This window comes from Sciurus vulgaris, assembly GCF_902686455.1.
Source record: "Sciurus vulgaris genome assembly, chromosome: 6".
NCBI classification, from domain to species: domain Eukaryota; kingdom Metazoa; phylum Chordata; class Mammalia; order Rodentia; family Sciuridae; genus Sciurus; species Sciurus vulgaris.
Window position 1 is genome coordinate 52,789,653 of NC_136466.1, and position 26,714 is coordinate 52,816,366.

Consider the following 26,714-nt stretch of genomic DNA (forward strand, 5'->3'; position numbering starts at 1 on the left):
ACTAGCACCATGGCTTATAAACATTTATTTACAGAAAAGAAAGGAAAGAAGAAAAGGTCTTGCTGGACCTTACTTTCCTCATCTACTCCATACGAATAACAGATCCTTCCTTATAATGTTGTTCGAAAGATTGAGTGAAGCTGGGTGCAGTGGTTCATGCCTATAATCCTAGCAGCTCGGGAAGCTGAGGCAGGAGGATCATGAGTTCAAAGTCAGCCTCAGTAACAGCGAGGTGCTAAGCAATTCAGTGAGACCCTGTCTCTAAATGAAATACAAAATAGGGCTAGGGATGTGGCTCAATGGTTGAGTGCCCCCGAGTTCAATTCCTGGTACCCCAACCCTCCAAAAAAGACTTGAGTGAGAAAAAATTGTATTGCCCAACACAATAAAAGCCCTAGATAAATGTTAACAGTTGTGACTGTTTTAATTTGTGTTTTATTGCTATCAGTATTGTTTATTTCACCATAAGTAAAGAAATTTGCCAAAGAATTATTTGGGCCTCAACCTATTTGATCACCTTTTACATTCACCTTTTCCCCCATATTTTACCATCTCTGGATTCTCATTTGCTTCAATAAATGACATTATGAAATTATTGCTGGTCAATTTTTTTCCTATATCTTAACTTCTCAAAAACTGGAATGAATCTTAAAATCAATGGCATAGTAGATTTGATGATCTATGACTGCAAACAGAGCTCTTGCAGAACTTATGATTGCAAACTATTGAGATTTTATTGATACCAGCAATAAAACTGTGACATACTTTCAATTAAATTTTTTATTAGACTTTGTCCAGCAAGTCTCATAAATTACATGTATTAATTGCCTCTTTAAACAACTTGCTTTGCCTTTGGGAACACATAAAATACAACACTATACCAGGTTACCAAAAGATTTAAAAAAAGGCCCCAGAAAAGGAAATTGGTACATGAAGGAAGTTTTTAGTAGATTCAAGTTGAACAAAGAGATACATGTGTGGGTTCAGGGATGAAATGTAAGTTGGAAAAGCATTTCGTGAAATGGAAATAATGCAGAGGGCCTTTTCGTCTATGTGACAGCATCGAATGTTCTCTGAAAATAATACTTATAGGGAAATGAAAATTGAAGTTATATTCTCCCTTTAACTTCTCCTCCCTACAGACATAAACAGAGACGGGGGATGCATTAAAGGGCTAAATGGAGGTACATACAATTGCATATAGATAAAATACACATGTGCTTTAATAAGGCCCTTCTTAGTTGAAGAAAGTGGTCATATATATTTTGACCTTCTTATAAGGTATGTTTCCCAGAATCCAAGCAGAATTTCTCTGCTTTTACCAAAACCACAGATGCTAGCCACCTCTACATCCAACTCAGAAATCCTCAATGTGGGTCATTAGAAAACCAGGCATATAGTCAGCCAATTTCTTGTAGTAGTATTCTATGTGGTATAACAGGGAAAGATTTTTATTTTTGTACACTGGCCAAGCCAATTGCTTATCTTCTTAGGAAAGTAAATTGCCCTATAAAAACACCAAACTAAATTTGAGTTGCTAGGCAAACACCTGACTTGTTCTGAACAGTCAAAACTGGTTCTTCCTTTACGTAAGTCTTAAATATTGAATTGCGTAAACTCTCTAATTGTCATTATAAGAAAATAAAGCAGTTTATTATGACTATACAGACTGTTCTGGCTTGCAGAGTCCTCTGGAGCCAGGGTAACTCTGTCTGGACTCACATGGACCTTGTGTGTCTTGTTCTCCATGGTAACCAGGCCCCTGCAAAGAGGCCTAGATTCTCCCCAAATTTCCACAACAGGAAAATTCCAAGTCTTATGAAATGCTATATTCCACTACCTACACCCTCCACTGCTAAAAGTCAGAATACTGTGATTTTAGTAAATGGTATTTGGGACAGGTGGACTAGACATATCCACTATACTATTTCATTGGGTCTGAAAAAATAAGAATATTTGCATGAAAAGAAGGTATAGATAGCACATTTCTAAATAGTTAAACTCCTCTGAACTTTACTTGCCAAAGAACAAAGCTGCTAGAAATCGAGTACACAAAAATGTCCTCTCCCTCAGTTTTCTAATTTCTAAAATAAGACTGTTTGATTTGGATGATTCTCTAAAATTTCTTTCAATCTATAGTTTTAAGAATCCAAGATCTAATATCATGGAGCAAACCAGATCACTGTAGCTCAAAAATGACCCACTGAAGAGAATTGTTTTGCACATGGTAGTGCCATCTTTTACACCAATGTTCTATTCATGCAGTTTCCATATGTCTTAGCCATTGACTTTGGAATGGTTGGTTATGTCTTTTAGCCTAAGGTACTTCCACTCATAGAAGTTTCTGTTTGTTTGTTTGTTTGTCTTTTGGTACCAGGGATTGAACCCAGGATACTTGACCACTGAGCTACATCCCAATCCCTTTTATTTATTATTTTGAGATAGGGTCTCATCAGGTCATCTAGGTTGTCCTCAAACTTGCCTCAGCCTTCTGAGTAGCTGGGATTACTAGCATGCATCCCCCAAACCCACTCACTGAGACTTTCTTTTTTTCTTTCTTCCTTCCTTTCTTTGTGAAGGGGTACTGGTGATTGAACCTAGGGGCAATTTTATTTATTTATTAAAAATTTTGAGACAGGGTTTCACTAAGTTGCTTATGGCCTTGCTAAATTGCTAAGGTTGGTCTTGAACTTGGAATCCTTTTACCTCAGCCTCACAAGTTGCTAGGATTATAGGCATGTGCCACACACTTGGTTCATTGAGTTTTTTTAAGGAGTTAAGATCACATAGTACAATCATCTGCTTCCAAGTAAAAAGTAATCCAGTATTTTTTCTCCTACCCAATTAAGAAAGGTAAAGGAAGTGGTTTTACCTCATGCATGTGGAAACATTACCTGTTCCCGACCAAATGTCAGTTCCAACTTTCTCCAGGTTTGCATAGAATATGTGAGCATATGAGAATATGAGCATATCAGAATATCCTTATCCAAGCTCTATAATTTCCCACCCTAACCTCAGGGCTCTGCTCCTTTTTGGGGGACCCTTGAGGGTTTCACTTTCTACAAGGTCTGTCTGCTTTTGCAGCTAACACTCACCCTGCTTTCCCAGGTCCATTCCTGCGAGGCTGTAGGCATTGATTACATTTTTCTCATCTTGTTCTTTAGGGCTCTTATTCCCTGCTTGCTCATTCGGAAAAAGTGTGGTGCAAATGTTCAGTCTGTCCCTGATGTCTCAGATACCTTTATAAACAGCACCCTGTCCCCCAGCATAAGGGGTGAAACATTAAAGGAACTGGCTGTTTTTGTCCAACATTCCTTTAGCAGATTAGTTGGCATGTTCGGAAGATAAAGGCAAATTTAATCCAGGAGAGTATAAAAGTTCATGACCAGTCTGAGCAAATAACTGGGGAAAAAAAAAAATCCTTTAAAAGGCTAAGAAGAAAGAAGTTCAAGGCTATTTCAAACACATGATCATCTTTTTAAATGTCAAATTCCACCCGCTAAACTTCATGCTGTTGTTTTTCCACTCTCATATTTTTTTAACTTTATATTTAATTTTTCTATTTTAGAACAGTGAACTCCCATCCCCCTGCTTTCTCTGAAGGCCAAGCATAACATGAAAATACCACAAAACACTCAGTGGGTAAAATGCAAACAGATGGTGACGAAACAGACCAACTGCCCTGTGATTTTGCCTTTGAAAGGTTCATGTGCAGAGCTATGGGTCCCCTTCCTTTAACATGAAAGAAGAAAAAAACCTTCACCTTTAAAACACCACCAACAAGCAATTTCTGGTTGTATTTCAGTGGGGGTTATCTTGTCCTTGACAACTTAAGGTGTTCTCTCTTTTTTTAAGTCTGTTGATGGTAAGGTGTGGGAACAGGAAGCATAGTGTAAGAATTATAAATTTAAAAGTAAAAGTTAGCTATCTCAGTTGTCCAGGTTTTAATGACAATGTGCTTGAAACCTGTACAGGCAACTTAATGTGGTGGTTAAGACATTGCCTTGAGAGCCTGAGACTCAAAAGACCTGATTTTAGTTCCAGCCTTGGATCTGTGTAGCTGTGTGCCTCAGGAAGTCTTCCAACTTTCTCTGAATTGTTCTCCCATTGATAGAATAAGCAAATAAAACAAGAGCATTTCCTGCTCTTTGAATCCTCCTCATGTTCCTCTTTCATTCATTTCGGTAAGAGATTCGTGGATTTTTCAGTTTGTACTGAATGGGAACTTTCTTTTCACAGGTGAGCTTCCTTGACATACTCTTCACAGAGTATTGTTTTCCTCTGTCTTCATATGTGGCTTCTCTGTATGGTATTCTAATAATGCCTCGTGTTCTTGTGTTGGTAGGAGAAGATTCTGTTGTGGCTTCTTCAGTTCATGCAAGAACAAGGCATCTCGCTGGATGAAGTGGACCAGGATGGCAACAGTGCTGTTCACGTGGCCTCACAGCACGGCTACCTCGGGTGCATCCAGGTACACAGCCCTGCTGCTCTGCAGACGGAAAGGAGCTATCAAGTAATAAAACAAAAGAATGGAAGTTTTGCTCACTGAGAGAATATCTAGATTAGCTCATCTTTCATTTTATGATGGAAATAAAGAAACATAATGTCATATATTTTTATTTCTAAAAATCCACGCAGGTAGAGGCACAAATAGCTCCTTGAGCATCAGAGGGTGTGGAAAGGGACTTTTCCTGCTCTCTCAATATCCCAAGGTAACAATTACTGTAAAGCCCCAATGCTGACCGAGTAAAAAATATATCCATGTTTTTAGACCCCTAACATCCTGGGCCTCTTTGAATGCATATGAGAAGTTCAGCCCTACTTTGGAAAAAGGGGGAAAGCACACAGCACACTCTTGCTAGATTTCTGCTCCCTACTATGAAGAATTCTTCTGAAAATCTGTCCTGTTTTTCGCATACCTGGAGAGGAGAGATGCACTAATGAGGGCAACAGCAGTCCACTTGTGAAACTAAGAAATATAGGGGTTTTCCCCTTGTTCTGATCCTCTTGGGGCTTGGGTAGACCAGGCAGGGCTCTGGTTGGCCATTCACTCCACCCAACAGCCTCAAGCAACCTTGTGCTTTTAGCTCATCATGCTTCCAAATGCTCTCGTGTTTAATATATGCAATGATGTTAAAAGACTGGGGAGCAGAGCCACAGGAGAGGGGAGGGAGGCTCTTCCACCTGCTCCAGTCCACGTGAGGAGCCCTCTTAAGCATGGGTTCCTGCAGGAAGAGGTGATGGTATCCTATCATGCCGCAGAATGCAGAGCTGCCCCAAGCTGAGCCACGCTTGGTGTCGCTGTCAGAACAGCACATGGCAAGTGAGAGCCCATCAGGGTCCCAGAAGTTTGGGGGAGGATGAATGTGAAAACCAGGTAGAACTTTCCACCTAGAGAATGTTGAAGGCCCTCAGGGACAGAAGAGAGAGATGGCCTAAGGAGAAGGAGGAGGAGGAGCAGGTGGGTGAGGAGCTGCAGTATACGAGAGCAAAGATTCTGGCAAACAAAGTTGAAGTTTAGGTTTGGCCTGAAATTTTATTTTTGGCAATAAATTACAGTTACCAGAATCAGGCCAATCAGACCATTCTTATCATTGAAAATGCCTGAACATTTATGGATTTTTTTTTTTTTCCACCACATCTCAGGGAAAGGGAAATTGACAACACATGGTTGAAAGCCATGACTGGAGAAAGTATTTCCACCTCAAGGATTTCACACAGTTCAAAATGTGATGCGTTTGTAACATGTAACACATTTTCCACCTCTACAAATCAGCACTCCTTTTGGATTATGTATGTGTTATGTCCTTTATTGCAAACCCTATGTCTCATTTATTCAACAGGTACTTATTGATGTCCTACTGTGTGCAAGTTAGGTTGTATTTGAAATGGAAAAGTAAGCAGTGAGAACCATTTACTCAGGAAAGTAGAGAGGGCTCAGGAAATAAAAGGAGACTATACAGGAAAACTTTAAATATAAAAAAGGGATTAATAAAAGCAAAAGCAGAGATACAACAGAAAGCTTACTAGAGTGTGTACTCATATGAAACTGCTCTTTGAAGAACTGACTTGATAGGAAATAAATGTATTTGAACATTTTCCCATTATTGTTGGCAAAGCATACATCTTTGAATTTAAGGTACCAGGCACCAGTTTTTAAAAGGAGTGATAAGAAATTTTAAAGTATAGAAAGGAGAGAAATTTAAATTCTTCCCAACATCTGTGAAAAGATTAGAGGAGTAACATTATTTTACATGGCAAAAAAGATAATTGAATGAACATTGAAAATTTATACATTTATATTTAACAAAATACTCTAATATTAAATAATCTTGAAATAAACTTTATATTAGTTAGTAAATAACCAAAAGCCAAAGATAACCAGTTGATATCACTAATTCTATATAAGATTCTAGTTTTTTTTTTTTTTTTAATATGTGAAGAGAGACTGTCAGTCTTTCCAGAGCATTCATGACTCCACTTAGTATAAATGATGTTTTTGGCACTAGATACAATGGATGTGGAAACTTGGATAACCTTGGTCTATCCACTGGGTGTGAGATTTAAAATAAAAAGAGACTGAGAGTGAGTAGGGGACCTTATGCAGTGAGGAGGGGACTGAGTAAGGAAAACAGTGGAAAGAAAACTGCAGAGGTCAGAGTCCAGGGGAGTAATAACAGTGTGTGTTTATACTCAGTCTCTTGGAGAGCTTGATGCTGACAGGGTCTGTGGGACACCCTGTGAGGAAGGTGGCAATGGCTTTATAGCAAATTGACCTTTCATGGTGAGTGATCATAAACCAAAAGGAAAAAGAAGCTCCTTAATGTTCTTTGAGTCTTAAGTAGCCTAAGAATTTAAATATAAGTGTTGTATAGAGGGAGAAACCATTACTACCAAAATAAAGCTAGAGGTTTACAATCTTACCATGAATTGTCAAAGAATATATCAGATTGTGGTGGTTAATTAATATTGATATAGCAACTTTTTTTGTGTACAATCTAATAGCATCACAGTATAATTACGAAAGAGTTTTGATGCTTTTAAAGTATTGATTTCAGCCATGCTCCATCAAATCTCCTCCTCTATTATTGATACCTTGTCCAGATTCCATAACTTTAGGCTTGCCTTTGACCATTAAAATTTACTCCAAACCAGTTTAAAACCTTAATCTTATTTCTTTTTTTTTTTTATAGACTGCATTTTGATTCATTGTACACAAATGGGGTACAACTTTTCGTAGCTATGGTTGTACACAGTGTAGATTCACACCATTCGTGTAATCATACATGTACATAGGATAATGATGTCTGTCTCATTCCACCATCTTTCATACCCCCACGCCCTCCCCCCTCTCATTTCCATCTACGTAATCTAAAGTTCTTCCATTCTTCTCTTATTCCCCACCTCCCTACCCCCATTCTGTATCATCATCCACTTATCAGGGAAAACATTCAGTCTTTGTTTTTTGGGGATTGGCTTATTTCACTTAGCATGATATTCTCCAATTCCATCCATTTGTCTGCAAATGCCATAATATTATTCTTCTTTATGGCTGAACAATATTCATTCTTATTTCTGATTCAAAGCATTCCCCCCAGCCCCACCCCCAGCCCCACTGGGAATGTGGAATGAGGAGTGAGGCATGATCTGCTTTTAACACACCACTTTAGCTCCTACTCCCCTCTATCCAGGCTGCAGTGTCAAAGACAAAGAGAAGATATGGAGAGAAAAAGTCAAGTGTCTCTTTGCTTAACTGGGAAAGACCATGTCCTCCCTGGAAAAAAGTTGTCACTGCTTCTTTGGCTGACTATGATCACTGACATGCTCTATGACAACCCTCAGTGACATCTGTCTGATGGGTGCTGTGGTGTGGTCTTCCCCACTGGCTCCTGACATAGGAGTCCTGTCCCCAAATTTGCCTCCTCCTCTCCTATAAATTTCTTCAACCTATGGTACAACCCACTACCAAGTGCTTCTGGAGAACCCTCTCCTCTTGTGTGTGAGAGGGGGGGGATGCTGAAAGAAAGTTCCCAGCCGGCTCCCTTCTACAAAGTCTGCTCAGTCCACAAACATGTCCTTGCCATAACCCATGGTGAGAGTCTGGACTGCTTCACAGCCTCCCCAGTCTCTGTCATGCCATCTTTCCAGTTCTTTTTATTTCTGGCCAAAGTAGACTCAAAAAGAAGTGTTGTTACAAAACCAGCTATCAAAGCCCAGGCAAATAGGAATAGATAAGCAGAATTCTACTCTCCCCGCATTACAGGCATCTCTGAATTTATGAACAATTCCTTTGGAACCCAACCACCGCAAACATTGCACATCTCAGGAAGGAAACAGCTCTGTGGACGGTAGCAACCTTCTCCCCTTCCCAGACCGCTCCCTCTTAGGCTGCAGTGGGGTTGGGGAGTAGCAGCAGGGGTGCAGCTCCACCTCTGCAGGCTCTGAAGGGAGAGGGCTGACACCAACCTGAATGGGCTCCAGTGACTCTCTTCTCTAGGTGCTGCTATCACCACCCCCAATCCCATGGGCTCTGATAACTGGCTCTGGAATAATAAAAGTCCTTTCTTGATCCTGTTACAGTCATTAAAAAATGTTTAGAGGGAGGGCCTGATACAATCCATGTTTCTGCATTTCCTGACAGACCCTGGTGGAGTATGGAGCAAACGTCACCATGCAGAATCACGCTGGGGAAAAGCCCTCCCAGAGCGCCGAGCGGCAAGGGCACACCCTGTGCTCCCGGTACCTGGTGGTGGTAGAGACCTGCATGTCACTGGCTTCACAGGTGGTAAAGTTAACCAAGCAGCTAAAGGAGTAAGTGGCCTGGTGGTTCGGTGAGAACAGTCTGACTTTCCATTGTTACACTTAAGTTTCGGCCAAGGGCTATGGTGAACTCCCTTCATTCCTGTTGTAAAGGGAATTCCCAACATTCTCCTCATCTTCTTGTCTTCCTCCATCCTAAGTACTCGTGTTCAGTGCTCATGCTGAACATACATACCATCTCTGCAGCGGCAAAATGATCTTTAAACCACAAAGTGCAGAGCAAGCTTCCTAAGCAGAGAATATAAGCCACAGTAGATCAAGAGAGAGAGACTCCGTGTTCACATCTCAGAGCCAGATTATGTAGCAGGACGTTGAAGGCAAACACATGTATCATTTTCAACCTTCTGTCCTTAATATTCCAGGAGATCATCAAGATCATGAAAGAGAGAGAGAGAAAAAAAAAAAGGTTAGAGATGAATATATATAAATTATATATATACATATATAATTATGGTTAAGTAACTTGTAACCATCACCAACAAACTTACTGTAAAAAATAAGCAAATGGTTAATGAATCCTAGGAGTAGAAAAGTTTTTACTCTATGGCTAAAGTCAGTTCTTTCCTTGATGTTATTTAAATGGGTACACATTACATATCTAGGTGTCAGGGAAGCATTGTCACATGATGTGCTTGAAGAAAAGGGGGGCCAGATGAACATCCATCAGGTGGATCTCAAGCTGAAGGATTAAGGAGCTCAGGCCACCTGAGAGGACCAAGGTCAGGCCTTGGAAAGCTCACCAATAAATCACAGTTGCCATATGGAGGAGGGTTCCATGGAAATTGGAATCAGTATTCAAAGTAATGTTGACAGATTAGGAGGAGAATCTAAAACATCAAACTTTAGAAAATATGCCTTACTTCGATATATATACATATACTTTCATATATATATATGGAGAGAGGGAAAGAAATGTATGTGGGTGTGTATATATATATAGTGTTTGTGCATGTGCCCTGGATATACCTCATTTGTAAAAGAGGGCTAGGGCAGGTGAGAGGCTTTAATTGGCTGTAAGTCTAAATCATGTAACAAAGCCTTGGACCTTTTGGTCTGATCTCTCTACTGCCACTTTCTTGCCCTAAAGATACTAGTCTCTATACTCCTCCCCCTGCCAGTACCTAAAATAATCTCTTTAATAAGTTTAGACTTTTCCTAGGAAATAAAATAAAATTTAAAACTTAAAATATAAAGTGTTACCTCCAAGCATGCTCTGTCCAGTGAACCAAACTTCCCAGGACATTAGCTGAGTAGGCTTAAAGTTCTCAATATAATTGCAGACAAAATGAACACAAATTAATGAACAATTCAGTAAGTTATTTTCCACGGAAAATTTTCTGAGGATGCAAAATACAGTGAACATACCTGTATCTTTATGTACCTATATAGGTATTCCTAAAAATAAGTTCCTAGGAAGGGAATGCTAGAACAAAAAGCATACATCTTGAGAATGTAGACATATTGTCCAGTGTTTTCCAAAATGCTTTGTCAGTATCCATTTCTGTCAGCATGTGGATATATCCATAAAGAGGAACTATAAAATGGTCCAATGGAATATTTTTTCTAAAATGGAGAAAAGATTTGAAAACATTTTCCTCAAGCTTCAGCCTGTGGAATCTGACAAGCTTTCATGAGCTATATGGCTGATTATTGAACGTCTCCAATTTAGCGGCCTGGCTGCTCTCTCTGTTGGTGATCCGGGGTTAAAACACACCTATGCACTAAGAGACAGCAGTCCTCCAGTTATCTCCAGTTAGGCCAGTGACAATATGAGAAGTTACCTTGTTGACCCTAATCCTTCACTTCCTGAGTACTCAGTAAGTTGGCAGAACTATAAATGAACAGAGAAATCCAGTTGATTTAGTGACAGTATATTGTGCCCTCAGGCAGTGGGGTACCTGTAACAGAAAGGGGCAGGTACAGAAATGTTTTCTGAGAATGCAAAATACTAGTCTTCCCAATTCATAACTCTGAGGAAAGAGAATTGATGCTTCTTCCTACTATGATACCTTCACTAACTCTGTATAGTTAAGAAACATAGTTACTCTTTGGGATGACAATCTTCGGCTCTAGTGAAGTCACAAGACAAGTTGACATACTTTGGATAGAATTCTGCCCCAACCAAAAATGTATGTTGAAATCCAGACCCCTAGTACCTCAGAATGTGACCTTATTTGGAGGTAGACAGGGTCTTCCCAAAAGTAATCAAGATATAATGAGGTCATTTGAGTGGGCCCTAATCCAAGATGACGGGTATCCTCATGAAAGGGGAGAATGTAGACAGGGGGACATACATACATGAAGACAGCAATCACGGTGATGCATCTACAAACCAAGGTACACCAAAGTTTTTTAGCAAACTCCCCAAAACTGGGAAAGAGTCATGGACCAGACTGTCACAGTCTCAGAAGGAACCAACCTGGCCAATACCTTCATCATGGACTTCTTAGGCCTCCTGAAATAGGAGACAATAAATTTTTGTGTAAGTAACCTGGTTTGTGGTACTTTGTTACAACAGCCCTAGCAAACTCACAGTGGGAATATGTTTTCTATCATTAAAGTTGACCAGTCCTTTCTGAGGTCTTCTTTAGAATCTTTCTTCCTATTCATAGCAGAGATTCCAGCCAGCAGTCAACCCAATCGCCCCCCAATAGTTTTTTTTTTTTTTTTTTACTGTGTCATAATTCATTTAGGAAACATAATAAATCCTTTAAATAGAATATAATTTTTCTGCCAAGCATGGTGGCACATGCCTATAATCCCAGAGGCTCATGAGGCTGAGATAGAAGGTTCGCAAGTTCAAAGCCAGCCTCAGCAACTGTCCTATGCAACTTAGTGAGACCCTGTCTCAAAATAAAAAAACTAAAAAAGGGTTGGGGGTGTGACTCTGTGGTTAAGCACCCCTGCTAAGAAAAAGAGACAAACAAACAAAAAACAAAAACAAAAACAAAATATATATAATCTTTATCTGGTTTATCCAATTTCACTATTTTTTTCTCAAAAACTTGACATGCATTACCAACTAGCAAAAGTAGGAATACTAGAAAGTTCTAATGTATTTTTAGTTAAACCAGGGTTGATAAACTATAGACTGGCCCAAATCCAGCCTACCACCTGTTTTCATAAAAAAGGTTTTATTGGCACACAGCCAACACACATTCACATGGGTATTGTGGAAGGATGACAGCATGCTGCAAGGTAGGGTTGAAGAGTTGTGACAGAGCTGCATAGCTCACAAACCTAAAATGTTTACTCTTTGGCCCTTTAAGAAAGTTTGCTAAAAAAGAAAGTTTGCTAGAGTCTGTTTTAGGCAACTAAGTTTTCAATGGGTGAGTCTGGCAGAATGAGTGAGATAAAATGAGCTCACAGGCTTAAGGAGGAAATGTTAGGAATACAACTGACTGCTTCTCGGGTTTATGTGAAGTAATTTCAGAATCTGATTTCACAGAACTAGATTTAGGTGACACTGACTGTTGAGTATGTGCAGTGACGTCCTGCAAGGAGAGCACTGGACTTCTCCTGGTGTCAAAGGTGTGGTCATTGTTTTAGCACTTGTAACTCATTTATTCAGTTCTATGCCCTGGCTCATGAGATCTATTACCATCTTTTATGCTAATTTTATTCATTTTCTATTGCTGTTAACAAATTACCACAAAATTAGTGGTTTAAAATAGCACAAATTTATCTTACACTTCGTAGGTCAAGAGGCCAGTAGGTTTCTTTCCATACTAAGATCAAGGTGTTGGTGGACTGTGTTCCTTTCTGAAGACTCTAGAATAAGTCCTGTCCTGCTTTTCCAGGCCATTGACAGAATTGGTCAAACCTTCCTATTTGAACATCAGCTGATAAACAACTTATTTCCCTTTTGTCACATAAAGGTGACACAAGTCACATCTTCCAGGGATTAGACATGGGTGGACATCTCTGGGAATACCACTCTAGTACCACAGGGCTCAGTAAGCACTCCTTATCTCTATAAAGTAAAGCTCAGTTTGATTTTCTTTTTTCAACTTCTATAATAACGTGTGTTTTCTAAATGAAGTCTATACCCTATATCCTGCACCAAATATGTATATTAGGCAACCTTTTGTATGTCCATAGATATTCAAGCATATTATCATTTTAATAGCTGCCATTATAGAAGTAATTTTAATTTATATACTTAGTCTTACTGATGAGGCTTTTCAGTTTATTGCAACTTATTGAAAATCACTGAAAAAGCTCATAACAATGTATCAGAGAACATGTTTTGTTTGTCTTCTGTAGACAGACAGTGGAGCGAGTCACACTGCAGAACCAACTCCAGCAACTTCTAGAAGCCCAGAAATCAGAGGGCAAGTCACTCCCTTCCTCACCCAGGTAATACCGGGCACACTGGTATGAGGAGTTCTTAAATATCTTAAATGCTTGAGTAGCCTTCTGGACTTCCTTTTAAACTCTTCTTAAAAAAATGACAATAGAAAACATTTTATTCTTTTTTTTCATCATTTTTTATTTGTTCTAATTTGTTTTACATGACAGTAGAATACATTTATACATTTTGATAGATCATACATAAATGGAGTGTAATTTCTCATTTTTCTGATTCTATATATATTGTTCTTATAAATGGGAATAAAAATAAGATATCATAGTGAAAAAGTCAATGAACCTAGGGTCAGAAGACCTGGACTAATATCCTGCTCTGCTATTTGTTCTACAACTATAATCAGGTCATCTACTCTGTCCCTTTCATTTCTTGATCTATGAAATGGGAATAAGGACATTTAGTTTAGTAAAGTTTCGGGAAATGGAATTAATTGGGGAAAATTATGCAAAATTAATGTGTAAATAGTAAAACAGGCAAATTTAATAAACTTACAGTAAAAGGCTTGCTGTACTTTACCTACAGTTGCAACTATGGAGTATTTGCATATTGCTTTGAGAAGCCATTAAGCAATTATTCTTAACTCCATTCTTACTTATGTTTCAATTCTTAATGGTTATAAGGCCACACAGGGACTTGTGACTGAGTTACTTTACTTAACCCATTAAGAAGTCATGTCATATATCCTTCATTTTCTTTTCAGTTCACCCTCTTCACCAGCTTCCAGAAAGTCCCAGTGGAAATCTTCAGATGCTGAAGATGAGTCTACAGCCAAAAGCAAACCAGGAGTCCAAGAAGGGATTCAGGTTCTTGGAAACCTGTCAGCTTCCAACCGGGCTAGGGTCAAAGCAAAAGACGAAGATTCAGATAAAATCCTGCGCCAATTATTGGGAAAAGAAATCTCAGAGAATGTTTGTACCCAAGAAAAGCTGTCTTTGGAATTCCAGGATGCTCAGACATCCTCTAGAAACTTGAAAAAGATTCCTCTAGAGAAAAGGGAACTCAAGTTAGCCAGGCTGAGGCAGCTGATGCAGAGGTCACTGAGTGAATCTGACACGGACTCCAACAACTCTGAAGACCCCAAGAACACCCCTGTGCGAAAGCCTGACAGGCCCCGGCCACAGCCCATTGTGGAGAGTGTGGAGAGTATAGACAGCGCAGAAAGCTTACACCTGATGATAAAGAAACACTCCTTGGCATCAGGACGCAGGTTTCCTTTTAGTACCAAGGCCTCCAAATCCCTAGATGGCCATAGTCCATCTCCCACCTCAGAGAGCAGTGAACCAGACTTGGAACCCCAGTGTCCAGTCTCGGGGAACACTCCTCCAAGTCAGCCCTCTGGAGAGCCCACCCAGTGCAGCCCTGACAGTACTGCAGCCCAGAAGGTTGCCATGAGTCCCAAGAGCGCCCTCAAGTCTCCCTCTTCCAAACGCCGGACATCTCAGAACTCGAAACTCAGAGTTACCTTTGAGGAACCTGTGGTGCAGATGGAGCAAACTAACCTCGAACTAAATGGAGACAAAGACAAAGAGAGGGGCAGGACCCTCCAGCGGACATCCACGAGCAGCGAATCAGGGGAGCAACTGAAAAGGCCTTTTGGAACCTTTCGGTCCATCATGGAGACACTGAGTGGCAACCAGAACAATAACAACAACTATCAAGCAGCCAACCAGCTGAAGACCTCTACATTACCCTTGACCTCACTTGGAAAGAAGATGACAGATGCCAAGGGAAACCCGGCAAGCTCTACTAGCAAAGGAAAGAATAAGGCAGTGAGTGTTATTTGGAGAATATCCTTTTTGCCCTTAAATTGGTTCAGTTGTTGCTAATCCTACAGATTGCTGATCTGTAGCACCTTGATGGAATCCTCAGAAAAATCCTAAAGCCAAATTCATGTTTCTAATGAAACATATTATGTAAGAGTGCATGCCCCTTGCAGTACCTTTGGAAAATAAGAAAGAGAGAGACAGGTAAATAAATTTTAGGAGATTATATTTTGGTCTCTTGATTTTCCTCAAAGGCTTGACCTTAGGATGGTAGGGGTCCTAGATGGGGAGGCATTTCTATAAGATGAAACCCCCAGTTGATACAAAATCAGGTCCTTGGTTGGCATTGATTCTGCCTCAGGAAGAGCTTGTTCTCTTCCTGTGACTGGATAGTTTATTCTCAAGCCCGATTAAAAGGCACATAAATAGAAACTCTCTTTCTAACAGCTTTTAACTACTCAACTTTGGAATGACTTTGAAATGAATACACCATGGGGGCCTCCACATTGGCATTTTAAAACACAGGCCCCTAAGTGTTGATTGGAGGCTGCAGGAGTCTGGAGTGCTTGCCAGTACACAGGGGATGGTAGAGTGTGCCATAAACTACATCTGATAATTGCTTTTATTGGAAACCCATGCACGATAATTTGTGATTTGCATCCAGTGAATAAGAGATATGATCATCTTTTTAGGCAATGTTTTCTGCATGCTCTGTGTTTGCCACACCATCAAAATACAGCAGAGCAACCAAAATGCACAATTCTCTATGGAAAAGAATGACCCAGATCATCCACCTTCCATCTAGATAAACCACCCAGTGGGGTATCAGATCTTTATAACCTATTTTTGGCAATAATGGTGAAATCCTAATCACACAAAAGTTTAAGTCCACATTCTTTCTGTGCTACCAAATCAATTGATTAACAATTTTTTTATTATATACCAATTTGTTCTGTAATGTGTCCTTATTAAAATGAATTTTAGCATGTGTTTGTCCCATTTAGAAAAGGCACACTCATGCCCAAGACACCAGACCTCTTGGATTAAAAGTGTCAAAACTTAAATTGCTCAAATAGAACTTTTCCAAGTAACTTTATGGATTCTCTAAAGCAGTAGAAAATGGAGAATCCTCTGAATAGTTTCCTTACTCTCTAAAGTGTGTCCTCAGCTGGTGTCCTCTGCTCTGTCTCCAGCATGCTTCCTGTTTATTGGGTCTTGTGCATGTGCCCAGCTTGTTGCATGTATTCAGATGATTTTAATTGCACCTCTCTAGGAGATGTATGGCAGCTGCATCCATCTTTCCTCTAACACGCTGATCGAAGAGCATCTGCATAGCTATGCACGGTAGGTGGTGCCTGGAGATGCATTGTGCAGCATTGCCCTGGCTTTGCTTTGAAGTGCATGAGCTTTGAAATCACGGGCCTGTAGAACCTTTCAGTGGGGGATGACACCAAGGAAGAAGAAAGTTGCAACTCCTCCCCCAAAATAAAAGCAGGCACAGATGATAACTAGGACTTAGGTAGCTAGTATCCATTGGAAGGGCTCTGTTCCAGGATCAGTCAGAAGAATCTACTCATTTCACAAACTTGCAGTGTTTCTTAGTTGACTTTGGCTTCTAGTCTTTATTTTAAGGGAGTCAAGTACCAAGTAAGTATTGAAATTAAATTCCGTGTCATGGGTAGAAGGAGTCAGCCTCAGATCAGAATCAGAACTTTGAAACAGAGCTAGAGTTTTATTTCAGGGCTGACTGTAGATAGAAAGCTCCTTTTGTCACCATTGTCCTGATCTTGGGAAAAGCAAAGCCTTGCCATGCTGAAACTTCTCAAGCTTAGCATTAGAACCCAATCCCTGTCCAGAAGCCCACCAATAAAAGAATTTCTCAAAATTACTTTCCAACTCAAAATACGTGGACTCTGTTCATAAAAGAGTGAAGATCAGGTGACTAGGGTACCTCCTTGGGCAGAGTCCTTCTGCAGCATGGGGTTCATCCCCACACTGGAATTCATCCCCAATTTCCTGACCAGGAGGAGAATGGGAGGAGTAAAAAGTGAGCAGCCCAAGGGGAGCTGATGTGCTCAGCGTCTCTTGACTGGTTTATTTGAGTAAAGCTAAATCTGTTTAAACTCATTTTAAAACTAATTTTAAAAGGAGACTATTGCTTTTAAATCATGTAAAAAATTGAAAAATCATGATTGCCATTCAACACTCTTTTAAACTTATCCCAAGAATGTGTGGGGTGTGTGTGTGTGTGTGTGTGTGCGTGTGTGTGTGTGTGTGTGTGTAAGAGAGAGAGAGAGAGAGAGAGAGAGAGAGAGAGAAATAGAAATAGGAGAGGGAGAATGTATTTTTCATGTGGATTTCAGTTCAGTATACGAAGGTGCAAGAAAGTCACTCTCCTTTTTTCCATCTCTAAATCAGCTTTAATCTGCTCTAGGTCTGTACTCAGGCTGAAGGGAAATTAAATCTCAGTCATGCTAGGGGATGCCCTAGGGGTCTCATGAATTAGTACACTGAAGGAAGAGCCTTGGAGGTTCAGTGTTTACTGGTCACCAGTGATCTGCTTGGGTACGGCTCACATGTGGCTGAAAGGCAGGTGCCCTGGACTGCTTCCAACCATCCTGGGGCAGAGAATCTTGGCCAGTGCTGAGTCAAAGGCCTGAGGTACAACAGGGAAGAGGAAGAAATACTCCCCTCTCAGACACAGGTGGTAACCCACTTATGTTTCTCTCAACACAGTGTCCCCACTTTAATACCCTTCTCTGCCCTCACCTTGGGTTGAATGTGTCTTCTGGTGCCTGGGAAATTCTCTTGTCCTTAATCAGAAGTCACTGGCAATACTCCCAAGCAAGGAAGCACACTTGGCAAACTCCCTGGGAGCAGGAAGGAAAACGAACACCTCCCATTCCTACAGCACTGGGAACAAGACTATTAGTATCACAATAGATTCTCCTGCCAGAAATATTTCATCCTGTCTTCTTACAAGCAAAGGAACAAAGCTGAGCAATTTGCTCTAATAGGATTACAAAAGTCGGAGCACAAAATGAGGTTATGGGGCTACTCAGACATCTGACACTAGATTAGCACTTTCCCACTGGGCTTAAGGAACTGACCCTCCAACAGCTCAGTTCTGAACACTCTAGATTCTCTGACTTTATGTATTAGCAAAGTTTGGTTTCAGCACTAACCACTTAGAAACCCACAAGTAAAAATAATGTATTAAATAAGCATCCTGATCCCTTCTCCTCACTGCCCTATAAATTAACTTATATTTTATCATAGTTTTAATTCAGCATGTGTTTCCATGAAAAGTAGACACTAGTTTTTTTCATATTGGGGAGAAAAGGTTTCACTGATTCACTTATAATCACACACAGGTGGAGACAACTGGCCTGGTTCATGTCTTAGATAAATCAAGGATGGATCTCTCTATTTTAAATAAAGACTCCTTGGAGAAATTAAAACTAGAGTAAAATGCTGGCATGAAAAATATCTAATTGACTCGAGTGCCTGCCTTGTTTCACCTGTGGGACCCAACTGCAAGAATGAAAGGAGCCCAAGTATTTATCTATCAACAGCTTCAAAGCTTGGCCCAAGAATTTACTGGAAGACCAGATGGCTCCTCTCAGGTCACAGGAATTGCCCAGGTGGGAATTGGTGCCAAAAGTCACTGTCATCAATAGAGTCCTGGGGAAAAGAGTGGGACAATGGACCTCAATTCCAGAGATACACAAAATCTAATTTTAGTTCCTAAGACATTTTTATTTTTTCTGGTAAAGGAAAAACAGGAGCAATAAATAGAACATTTTAAAGAATGTCAGCTCTGTAAGGGGTTTCTGTTTGCTATTTATTTTTCTAAATTGGTCACAGTTTGATAGCAAAGAAGCTAAATTTCTTTCCAATGCCCTTTAAAATTAGATTCAACCTTATTACTTTGAACAGCTTTCCCAGTGTGTTTCAACTGCAGAGGATGACTTGGTTTATAACTAGCAGATTTATCTTTACTTTTTCTTATGAAGGATAGGTTGGTTTTGAGTTATTACAACTCATATGGAATTTTTGCAATTACTGGTCTCGAAATGCCAGTGAAACATTTTTTCCCCCAGTTTAAGTCTGTCTGAGATCCCTAACACATGAAGTGTGTGTTGATTCCAGTTACCAATAGGCAGAAGGTGGTAATCTCTGGCCACAGCCAGTAACACTTTCTCTGACCATGGTGGCACTGCTGCCTGAGGGGTTAGCATCAGGAAACCCTGATCCTAGCTCCAGCATTAGGAGAGACTTTTTAAAAAGACATTAAGCAATAAACACCATTAGTGTGGATTTTACTGCCAAGGAATTAGTCACACTGGGAATTATATATGCAGAGCCAAGAGTTTACATCAAATATTTTGCACAGATTAAAAGGTTGTTCAAAAGCCACTTCAGAGAGTGATCTGTTTAGCCCATGGTGATGTGACATCTGCTATGACAGTGGTCATCTGCTGCACCCCAGAGAGGGTGCAGAGAAGAACCTACCATGGAAATCAAAATCATCCCACCAGGACACATTCTTTCAGCATGCTAGTTCTGGTTTAATGGTAGTCAGAAAACCTAAGAAGGAACAACTCCTTTCTCCATTTCCACCCTCCCTTTCTCACTCCCCAAAGGTCCAGTCGTGAATCAAAAAACACCAAAGGGGAGAGATGTTCATGTCATATTCATACTACATGTCTGCCACCACTAGGGGCATCTTTGTACTTTAAAAGAGCAACAGAGTCTGTCTACTGCTTTAAGAGGCTGTCCTTTAAGTCTAGAGTTTTAAAGAAGCCATTGGTGGAGGTTTAAGAAAACCAAATAGAGACTCTACCTGGACACCTTCCAGTGCCTTCCCCAAACATCCCTGCCCCAGCCAGTCATTGGGCTTTTCCTTGCTACACTGAGATCAGCACAGATGTATAACTTTCCTGGATGCCACATCCCTGTTGCCTGGCCATTCATTTCATCACCATCTTGAGCACTAAGCCACACATTTTGCTATGCCAGAGTGAGGCATGGCCTCTGAACTCTCAAGAGAGAATCAAAGTAGGACACATTTAAAGCAGTGTAAGCTGTGTTAAAAGTGAAAGAGCTTCATGAAAGCAGCACTCTTTGAGAGCTCAGTTGTACCTCCCTTGCTTCTCCCAGTGTCTAGGTTGGTGTCCAGCACATGGGAAGGACTTCATAAATATTTGCAGAGAAGCAGAGCTAGGGAAAGGAAAAGGAAGCAAGAAAAAGGAAAGAGAAATAAGAGGAAAAATACCCGAGTCTATCTCACAGAAGAAAATATGCTCTGTGTCAATATTTTTGGGTCACAAGTCCTTCCTACAGTGAGTTTTAGTTTGGGTACTTCAAGTACAAGTCTTCAAACTTTAAACTGGAATCCCATTTTTTTTAGTAGGTGGAGTGAATGTACAGTTGTACTCTCAGTAAAGTTTTAAGGGAGCTATCAAAAATACCATTCTTTGTTATCAGTAGAGATGAGTTGCATGCTGTGTAGACCATTTCGAGCTGATCGCCGTGGTCACCATGGGCTATGGAAATATGGAATCGGTGCCTAGATGAATCAGCCACATTAGATTACTTACAAAACTGTTATTTAAATGTAAGCCTTTTCTCCTTTCCAATTTTGGTCACTCAGTATGTGATTTCATATCCAAAAATGAAATCAAGGAGCAGCAAATTATCTGAATGATTTGTGCCAGAATTACCCAAACACTTTTTGTTCCTTTGAATACTGGTGATTCAGGACTAGGTAATTGAAGGGTTTGGGGAGAAATGAATTATTATGATATTATTCATATAAATGCCTCAGGATAGCATTTTACTTGGTTTAGATTCAATTCTAATCATGCTGGGTTTTATCCTGAAGAAAGTATTTTGGGGGGGTTTTGAACACAGCACCCCCTGTTTTAAAGCAGAAGTGTTCCATCAAAGTCTAAATGAACTTTATTATCTTTAGGCTACAACCTAAGCCTTCTTTTTAAAACCTTTTTATTTTAGTCAAGATGATATAAATACATATAATGATAATAATAGCATCACAACAAAACCTGACTGTTTTGTGCCCAACTCTGTTCCCTATTCCTATTCCTCTGAATCAACCACTTTTCCTTCAGATATCTTCTCTAGTATTATTTCTAAAGCATCCTCATATGAATTTGCAATTTCAGATATGATCCCTATTATCTACTGGCATCCTACCATAGAAAGTAAAAAAATGATAGCACTTAAAATATCCCAGAGAAGGGCTGGGAATAGACCTCAATGGCAGAGTGCTCGCTTAACTTGGGTGAGGCCCTGAGTTCATTCCCCAGTATTGCAAAAATAAGAAAAAGTAAAATATCCCAGAGAATATTCTAGATGGTTTACATACATATCCTGTTTTAATCTTTACAGTGACCCTATGTGGCAGCTACTATTATAATCAAAATTTTACATATTAGATACAGGCATAGATGCTGATGTATCTTGCTCAATATTACACAGTAACAGTGGTTATAAATTGTAGAACTAGGGTTTGAATTTAACCAAACTGGCTCCAAAGTCCATATTCTTAACAATGAACCAAATTTGTCTTAGCATCCAACTCTCTTCACCCTCACACACATTCACTTCCTCTCCCCCCACTTCAATAGGGTTATATAAAGGGGTTAAATCAGTATTCAGCATTTACCATTATTATGGCTACATAAGTATTAATCACAAAACATCCATGTGATATACTTTATTACATATTATATATTCTTTCTCATATAATTTTATGATTTCCCTGGAAATAATTTTGATCCCTTAGTTTATGATTCGTTTCTAAACACTTTGCTTGAGACAAAAACCGTCTTTCTTTGCTTTCAGAAAGCTCAGGTGTGTCTGTTCGTGGATCCCTCCTCTCGGTTCCTGCCGAGTCTGCAGCTGCATTCTGGCACTGCCACACGGCTGTCATCCTGGAACCTCCTGTCTGTGTCATCTAGGAATTCCTTTTGCTTCTGCTTCTCTCCTGTGTAGACCCTATTTGCTGCACTTTTCCTTTTTTGGAGGGTAGAGGTTATTCTTGTGGTTTAGTAAACATACTTTCCCATCTAAAGAAGATGAATAAATGCTAAATTTTTTTTAGAACTTGCATATTTGAAAATATCTCAATTTACTAGATTAGGAGTGTTTGGCTGGGTATAGAATATTATATAATTACATATGCATTATTTTCTCTCAGATTTTTGAACACATTGTTTCATTTTCCTTTGCTTCCAGTGTGTTGAGAAGTTCTAGTCCCCTCTGATCATTGATCTCTTGGAAGTTTTTGTGATTTTCTCTTTATCCTCACCATTTTGATTTCTTCTTGCTTAGCTATGCTGTGGGCCTGTTTTTATTCCTGGGCTATGGGTATGCAGCAGGCTTTTTCAATCTGAAACCCTATGTGCTTGGACTCTGGGAAATGTCTTCTCTAATTTCTTTGAAAAGTTTCTCTTCTCCAATTTTTCTGTTCTTTCTTTCCAGAAATTCTAGTATTCTAATGTTGGATGTACTAGATTGATCCTCATATTTTCTATTCTATCTTTTTCCATACTTTTGCTTTTTTTACTTCTAATTTCTAGGACATTTACTGAAATTTTCTTTCCAATCTTATTATTGATTTTTTTAAACATCTTCAGTGATTGTCTTAAATTCCACTAACACTTTGTTTTCTCTTGGTTCCTTTTTTACAGCATTATATGCACAAACCTTATTTACATTCTTATAAACAATTACAAATGTATGTTCTGCCTTATTTTTTACAATAAAGGTAGCTTACTCTGCACAGTTTTGCTTCTTAACTTTTTTCGGATAATGAGTTGGAGGTCTCTATGGATATGAGAGAGAACATTTCATCCTTTTACATAATTACTGTCGTCGTCAGCTGCATGTTATGTTCCTAATTCCTGAAGCTTGAAGTGTAAATCAGTTTGTTGGGTTCTCTGACTACAAGCCTAGGTTTCTGCTTTTTCTTTGTTATTTCCAAGTATCTATTCACCTTTTCATTTGTGAAAGATAGGTATTTTGTCTTTTATCTTCTTTTCTCTCATTTGCCTTATTCATACAGGCTTATGCCTTTTTAAACTTTACTTACTTTCATTTAAGTGTTTGCAAGAAAGGTAATAAATGGGTGCATTTAATCTATCATGCTTCATTAGAAGTCCCTGGCACATCTTTTGAACAATCAAGCTTTTTGTTTTTATTTACCTTTTCCTTTTTGTCCACTGATAACTCTCTGAAGATTTATTCAGAGGAATAAGTAGAAATAACAATTATAACTTTCAGATGGTAATGATCAAATGCTTACTAGAACATTGCAAATAAGTTAAATGGTCTTCATGAATTTATTAGTCTGTTTTACATTACTATAACAAAATATCTGAAGCTTGGGAACTTTATAAAGAAAACAGGCTTATTTTTGTCTCATGTTTTTGGGCATCCAAGGTTGAGAGGTCACATCTAGTGATGACTTTCTTGCTAGTAAAGTCCCAAGGTGGTGTAGGGAATCACATTGTAAAAGATGGGGAACACATGTGGATAAACTCTGGTTCCCCTCTTCTTATAAAACCACTGGCACTGAATCATGTGGGCTCTACTTTAATGACCTTATTTAATCTTTTTTTTTGGGGGGGGGGTGTTATGCCATTTATTTTTTGTTCTTTTTTAAATTTTTATATAATGGAGTATAATTTTTTATTCTTCTGGTTATACATGATGTAGAATTCCATGGATCATATAGTTATATATGTACACAGGGTAATAAAATATCATATTCATTCCCCTATCCCTCCTATTCCTATACCCCTCCCCTTCCTTCAATCCCCTCTACCTAAATCTAAAGTAACTCTATTCTTTCCTAGTCCTCCCCATTGTAAATTAGCATCCACGTATGAGAGAAAACGTTTGGCTTTTTGTTTTTTGGAATTGACTTATTTCACTTAGCATGATATCCTCCAGCTCCATTCATTTACTGGCAAATGCCATAATTTTATTCTTCTTTAAGGATGAGTAATATTGCATATTATTACATATATATATATTATCAATTTTATTTCTTCTGTGAAGTGTCTGTTCAGTTCCTTAACCCATTTATTGATTGGGTTATTTGTGGTTTTGGTTGTTAAGTATTTTGAGTTCTTTATAGATCCTAGAGATTAATGCAATACTTGAGTTGCATGTGGTAAAGATTTTCTCACATTCTGTAGGCTTTCTTTTCACATTTTTGGTTGTTTCCTTTGTTGAGAAGAAGTTTTTAGTTTGAATCCGTTCCGTTTATTGATTCTTGATTTTAATTCTTGTGCTCTGGGAGTCTTATTAAGGAAGTCACATCCTAAGCTGACATGGTGAAGATTTGGGCCTATTTCTGTTAGGTACAGGGTGTCTGGTCTAGTACCTAAGTCTTTGATCCACTTAGTTAAGTTTTGTGCCAGGTGAGAGATAGGGGTTTAATTTCATTTTGTTACATGTGAATTTCCAATTTTCCCAGCACCACTTTTTGAATAGGCTACCTTATCGAAACTTAATGATCTCCCAGAGGCCCCACCTCTAAGTATCATAGTTGAATTGTTTCCACCCGCTTGATAACTCACAACTTGGATTAAATTTCAACACATGAACTTACATACTATATCCAAGCCATAGTAGTAAGCAAGCATGATCTTGAGGTCAGAAAACCATAACTGGGGTTCTCCTGCATCCAAGCATGTCCTCCTGTCAGTGAGAACCATTACCAGAGACAGTTTGGTCTTCTCTTTTGTAACACCAAGGAATTTAGTAGTGTGTAGGCTTTCCCACCATCAGGAGGTAGCTCCTCTCTGGAAGCTTTTTAACTCAGAATGGGAACACACCAAATGAAAATGAATGAATCTTTACAGAGGATAATTCATTTAAAGACCAAAGCTGTTCCAGGCCTTGAGTTTGTTCTTTTTTTCTACATACTTGGGAGGTATCATGTATGGAGGAAGAAACAGCCTTATAGATCTCCATTTGCCTCCTTTTCCCATAGAGTTACCTACTTGTGGTCTTTCAACATTCTAATCAGTAACCACTTATACAAGTAAAAAGCATTCTTCAAACTTACTGGAAAATAAAATGTGTCACCATGATCTCATGTTAATCAAGTATGAAAATCTCTTGCCTGCATTCAGCTATCAGTACTAAACATCCTACCTGCTTGATCTGATAAAATCCTCTTGACTGTAGGATGCCTGGATTTCAATCAGTGTGAGAAATTATTTCTGGTGCCAAATGCAAATGTGTTCAGTAAGTGTGTGTTGTTGCATGACTCTTGCTTTTATTATTGAAAGAGAGGTATATATGAAAAGAGAATAATTTGCCTTTTGGAATGAAGTGTTCTTCAGTGTGATCTCTGTGTGGATAATCTCCCTTTTCAGTGACTGTTCAGTGGCATTGTCTTGTAACTTGACCATAGTTTATCTAATTTTGGCCTGTGGTTTCTCTTCTACTTAGGCATGATGAAATCAATAGAACAATGAAGAAATCCTACAGCATAAAGCACATTGCTGAGCCAGAGTCAAAAGAACTCTTTTTGTAAATCCCTTTTCTATGATCTCTCACTGATGCCCTTTGGACACCATTGGAAATTACTGGACTATCCTCTGTGGAAACAGAACCATGAGAACAATGCCTCACCAGCCGAAGAACAGAATATCAGGATGCCTTAAATTTATACTATTAAACTATATCAGATACATTTTTGAGCGATATCTGTATATATATCTTGTTTTTTTACAAGATGCTGTTTAAAAGCATGACTGGGCAAATGTATGTTTTTTAACATTGGATTGACACCTGCTCATAGGACATTCACCAAGCCACTGACACCATCTTGAATTTTCAACAGTTGCATGGGTATTTACTAATGTTGGTTGAACTTCCCTTTCCCCTCAATAAGGGCAGCTTTGGCTCTGTTCCTCAATGAGACCAGGTCAGTGGTATTGTTTTCTGTCACAAGTGTTTTTTTTCTGTCATTTCTACTTTTTGTATAAAGGAAATAAAAAACAATGTTAACAGCCACCTATAAGCTTGGGGCACCTACTTTCTAATAAATTTGTGATGTTCTGATTTCTAAGGGACTTTGAAAGTATTTTGATTGCTGATATTTGATTTCAAGAACAAACTGCCCAGTTTAACTGTTTTCCCATAGGGGTTAAATAAAACATTCTATATTTCATTAAGTACTAAAGGATCCGACAAGTAAAAGTAAAGTAAGCCAATCCTTCTGCTTTCTCAAACCTTAGCGTTGACATGAGAAAATACAAATGACAACCAAGGATTTAGTCCCTTCTTGAGTCAATTTTTTTTTTTTTTTTTTTTTTTTTTTTTTTTTTTTTTTTTTTTTTTGCCTCTAACACATTATAAGCCTTGTCTAATCCCTTTAGGAGACAGTGTGGAGCCCCCGTTCATAAGAGGCTTATTGTTGATGCAGCTCTTTCAATCCATGTAAGCAGTAAGTTCCAGAAGGTTTCATCTTATCATGTAAAAATATATTTCTGTTGAAACTTCTTTATTTTCAAAGCATTTTAGTTTGAAAGTAGAATGTATTCTTACCAGTCGGAGGGAGGACTGCTTGCTAGCAATGTCAGCTAGTCCCATGTGGACCATTCTGTACCCAGGTATGCAGAGCAGACTGAATCCAGAGGCAATCTTACAGATGTGGGTCAGCCTGGACTTGATGAGATGCAGTGAGGTATGAAAGGAGGTTTTAATATTTGAGT

General features: G+C 39.1%; 1 protein-coding gene across 3 annotated transcripts in view; it reads left to right on the forward strand.

Annotated features, from left to right (window-relative positions):
• The window catches only part of SNCAIP (synuclein alpha interacting protein), a 149,493-nt gene extending 123,432 nt beyond the window's left edge, over window positions 1-26,061 (forward strand). For 2 of the 3 annotated variants that reach the window (XM_079145663.1, XM_079145665.1), the window contains exons 7-12: window positions 4,346-4,471; window positions 8,642-8,811; window positions 13,087-13,179; window positions 13,890-14,958; window positions 16,226-16,296; window positions 25,447-26,061. In XM_079145663.1, the coding sequence (XP_079001789.1) occupies window positions 4,346-4,471; window positions 8,642-8,811; window positions 13,087-13,179; window positions 13,890-14,958; window positions 16,226-16,296; window positions 25,447-25,531 (1,614 nt within the window). In that variant the 3' untranslated portion in view covers window positions 25,532-26,061. The remainder of the gene's footprint in view (window positions 1-4,345; window positions 4,472-8,641; window positions 8,812-13,086; window positions 13,180-13,889; window positions 14,959-16,225; window positions 16,297-25,446) is intronic. The other variant, XM_079145664.1, reaches the window with a different exon arrangement.
• The last annotated feature ends 653 nt before the right edge of the window (window positions 26,062-26,714 follow it).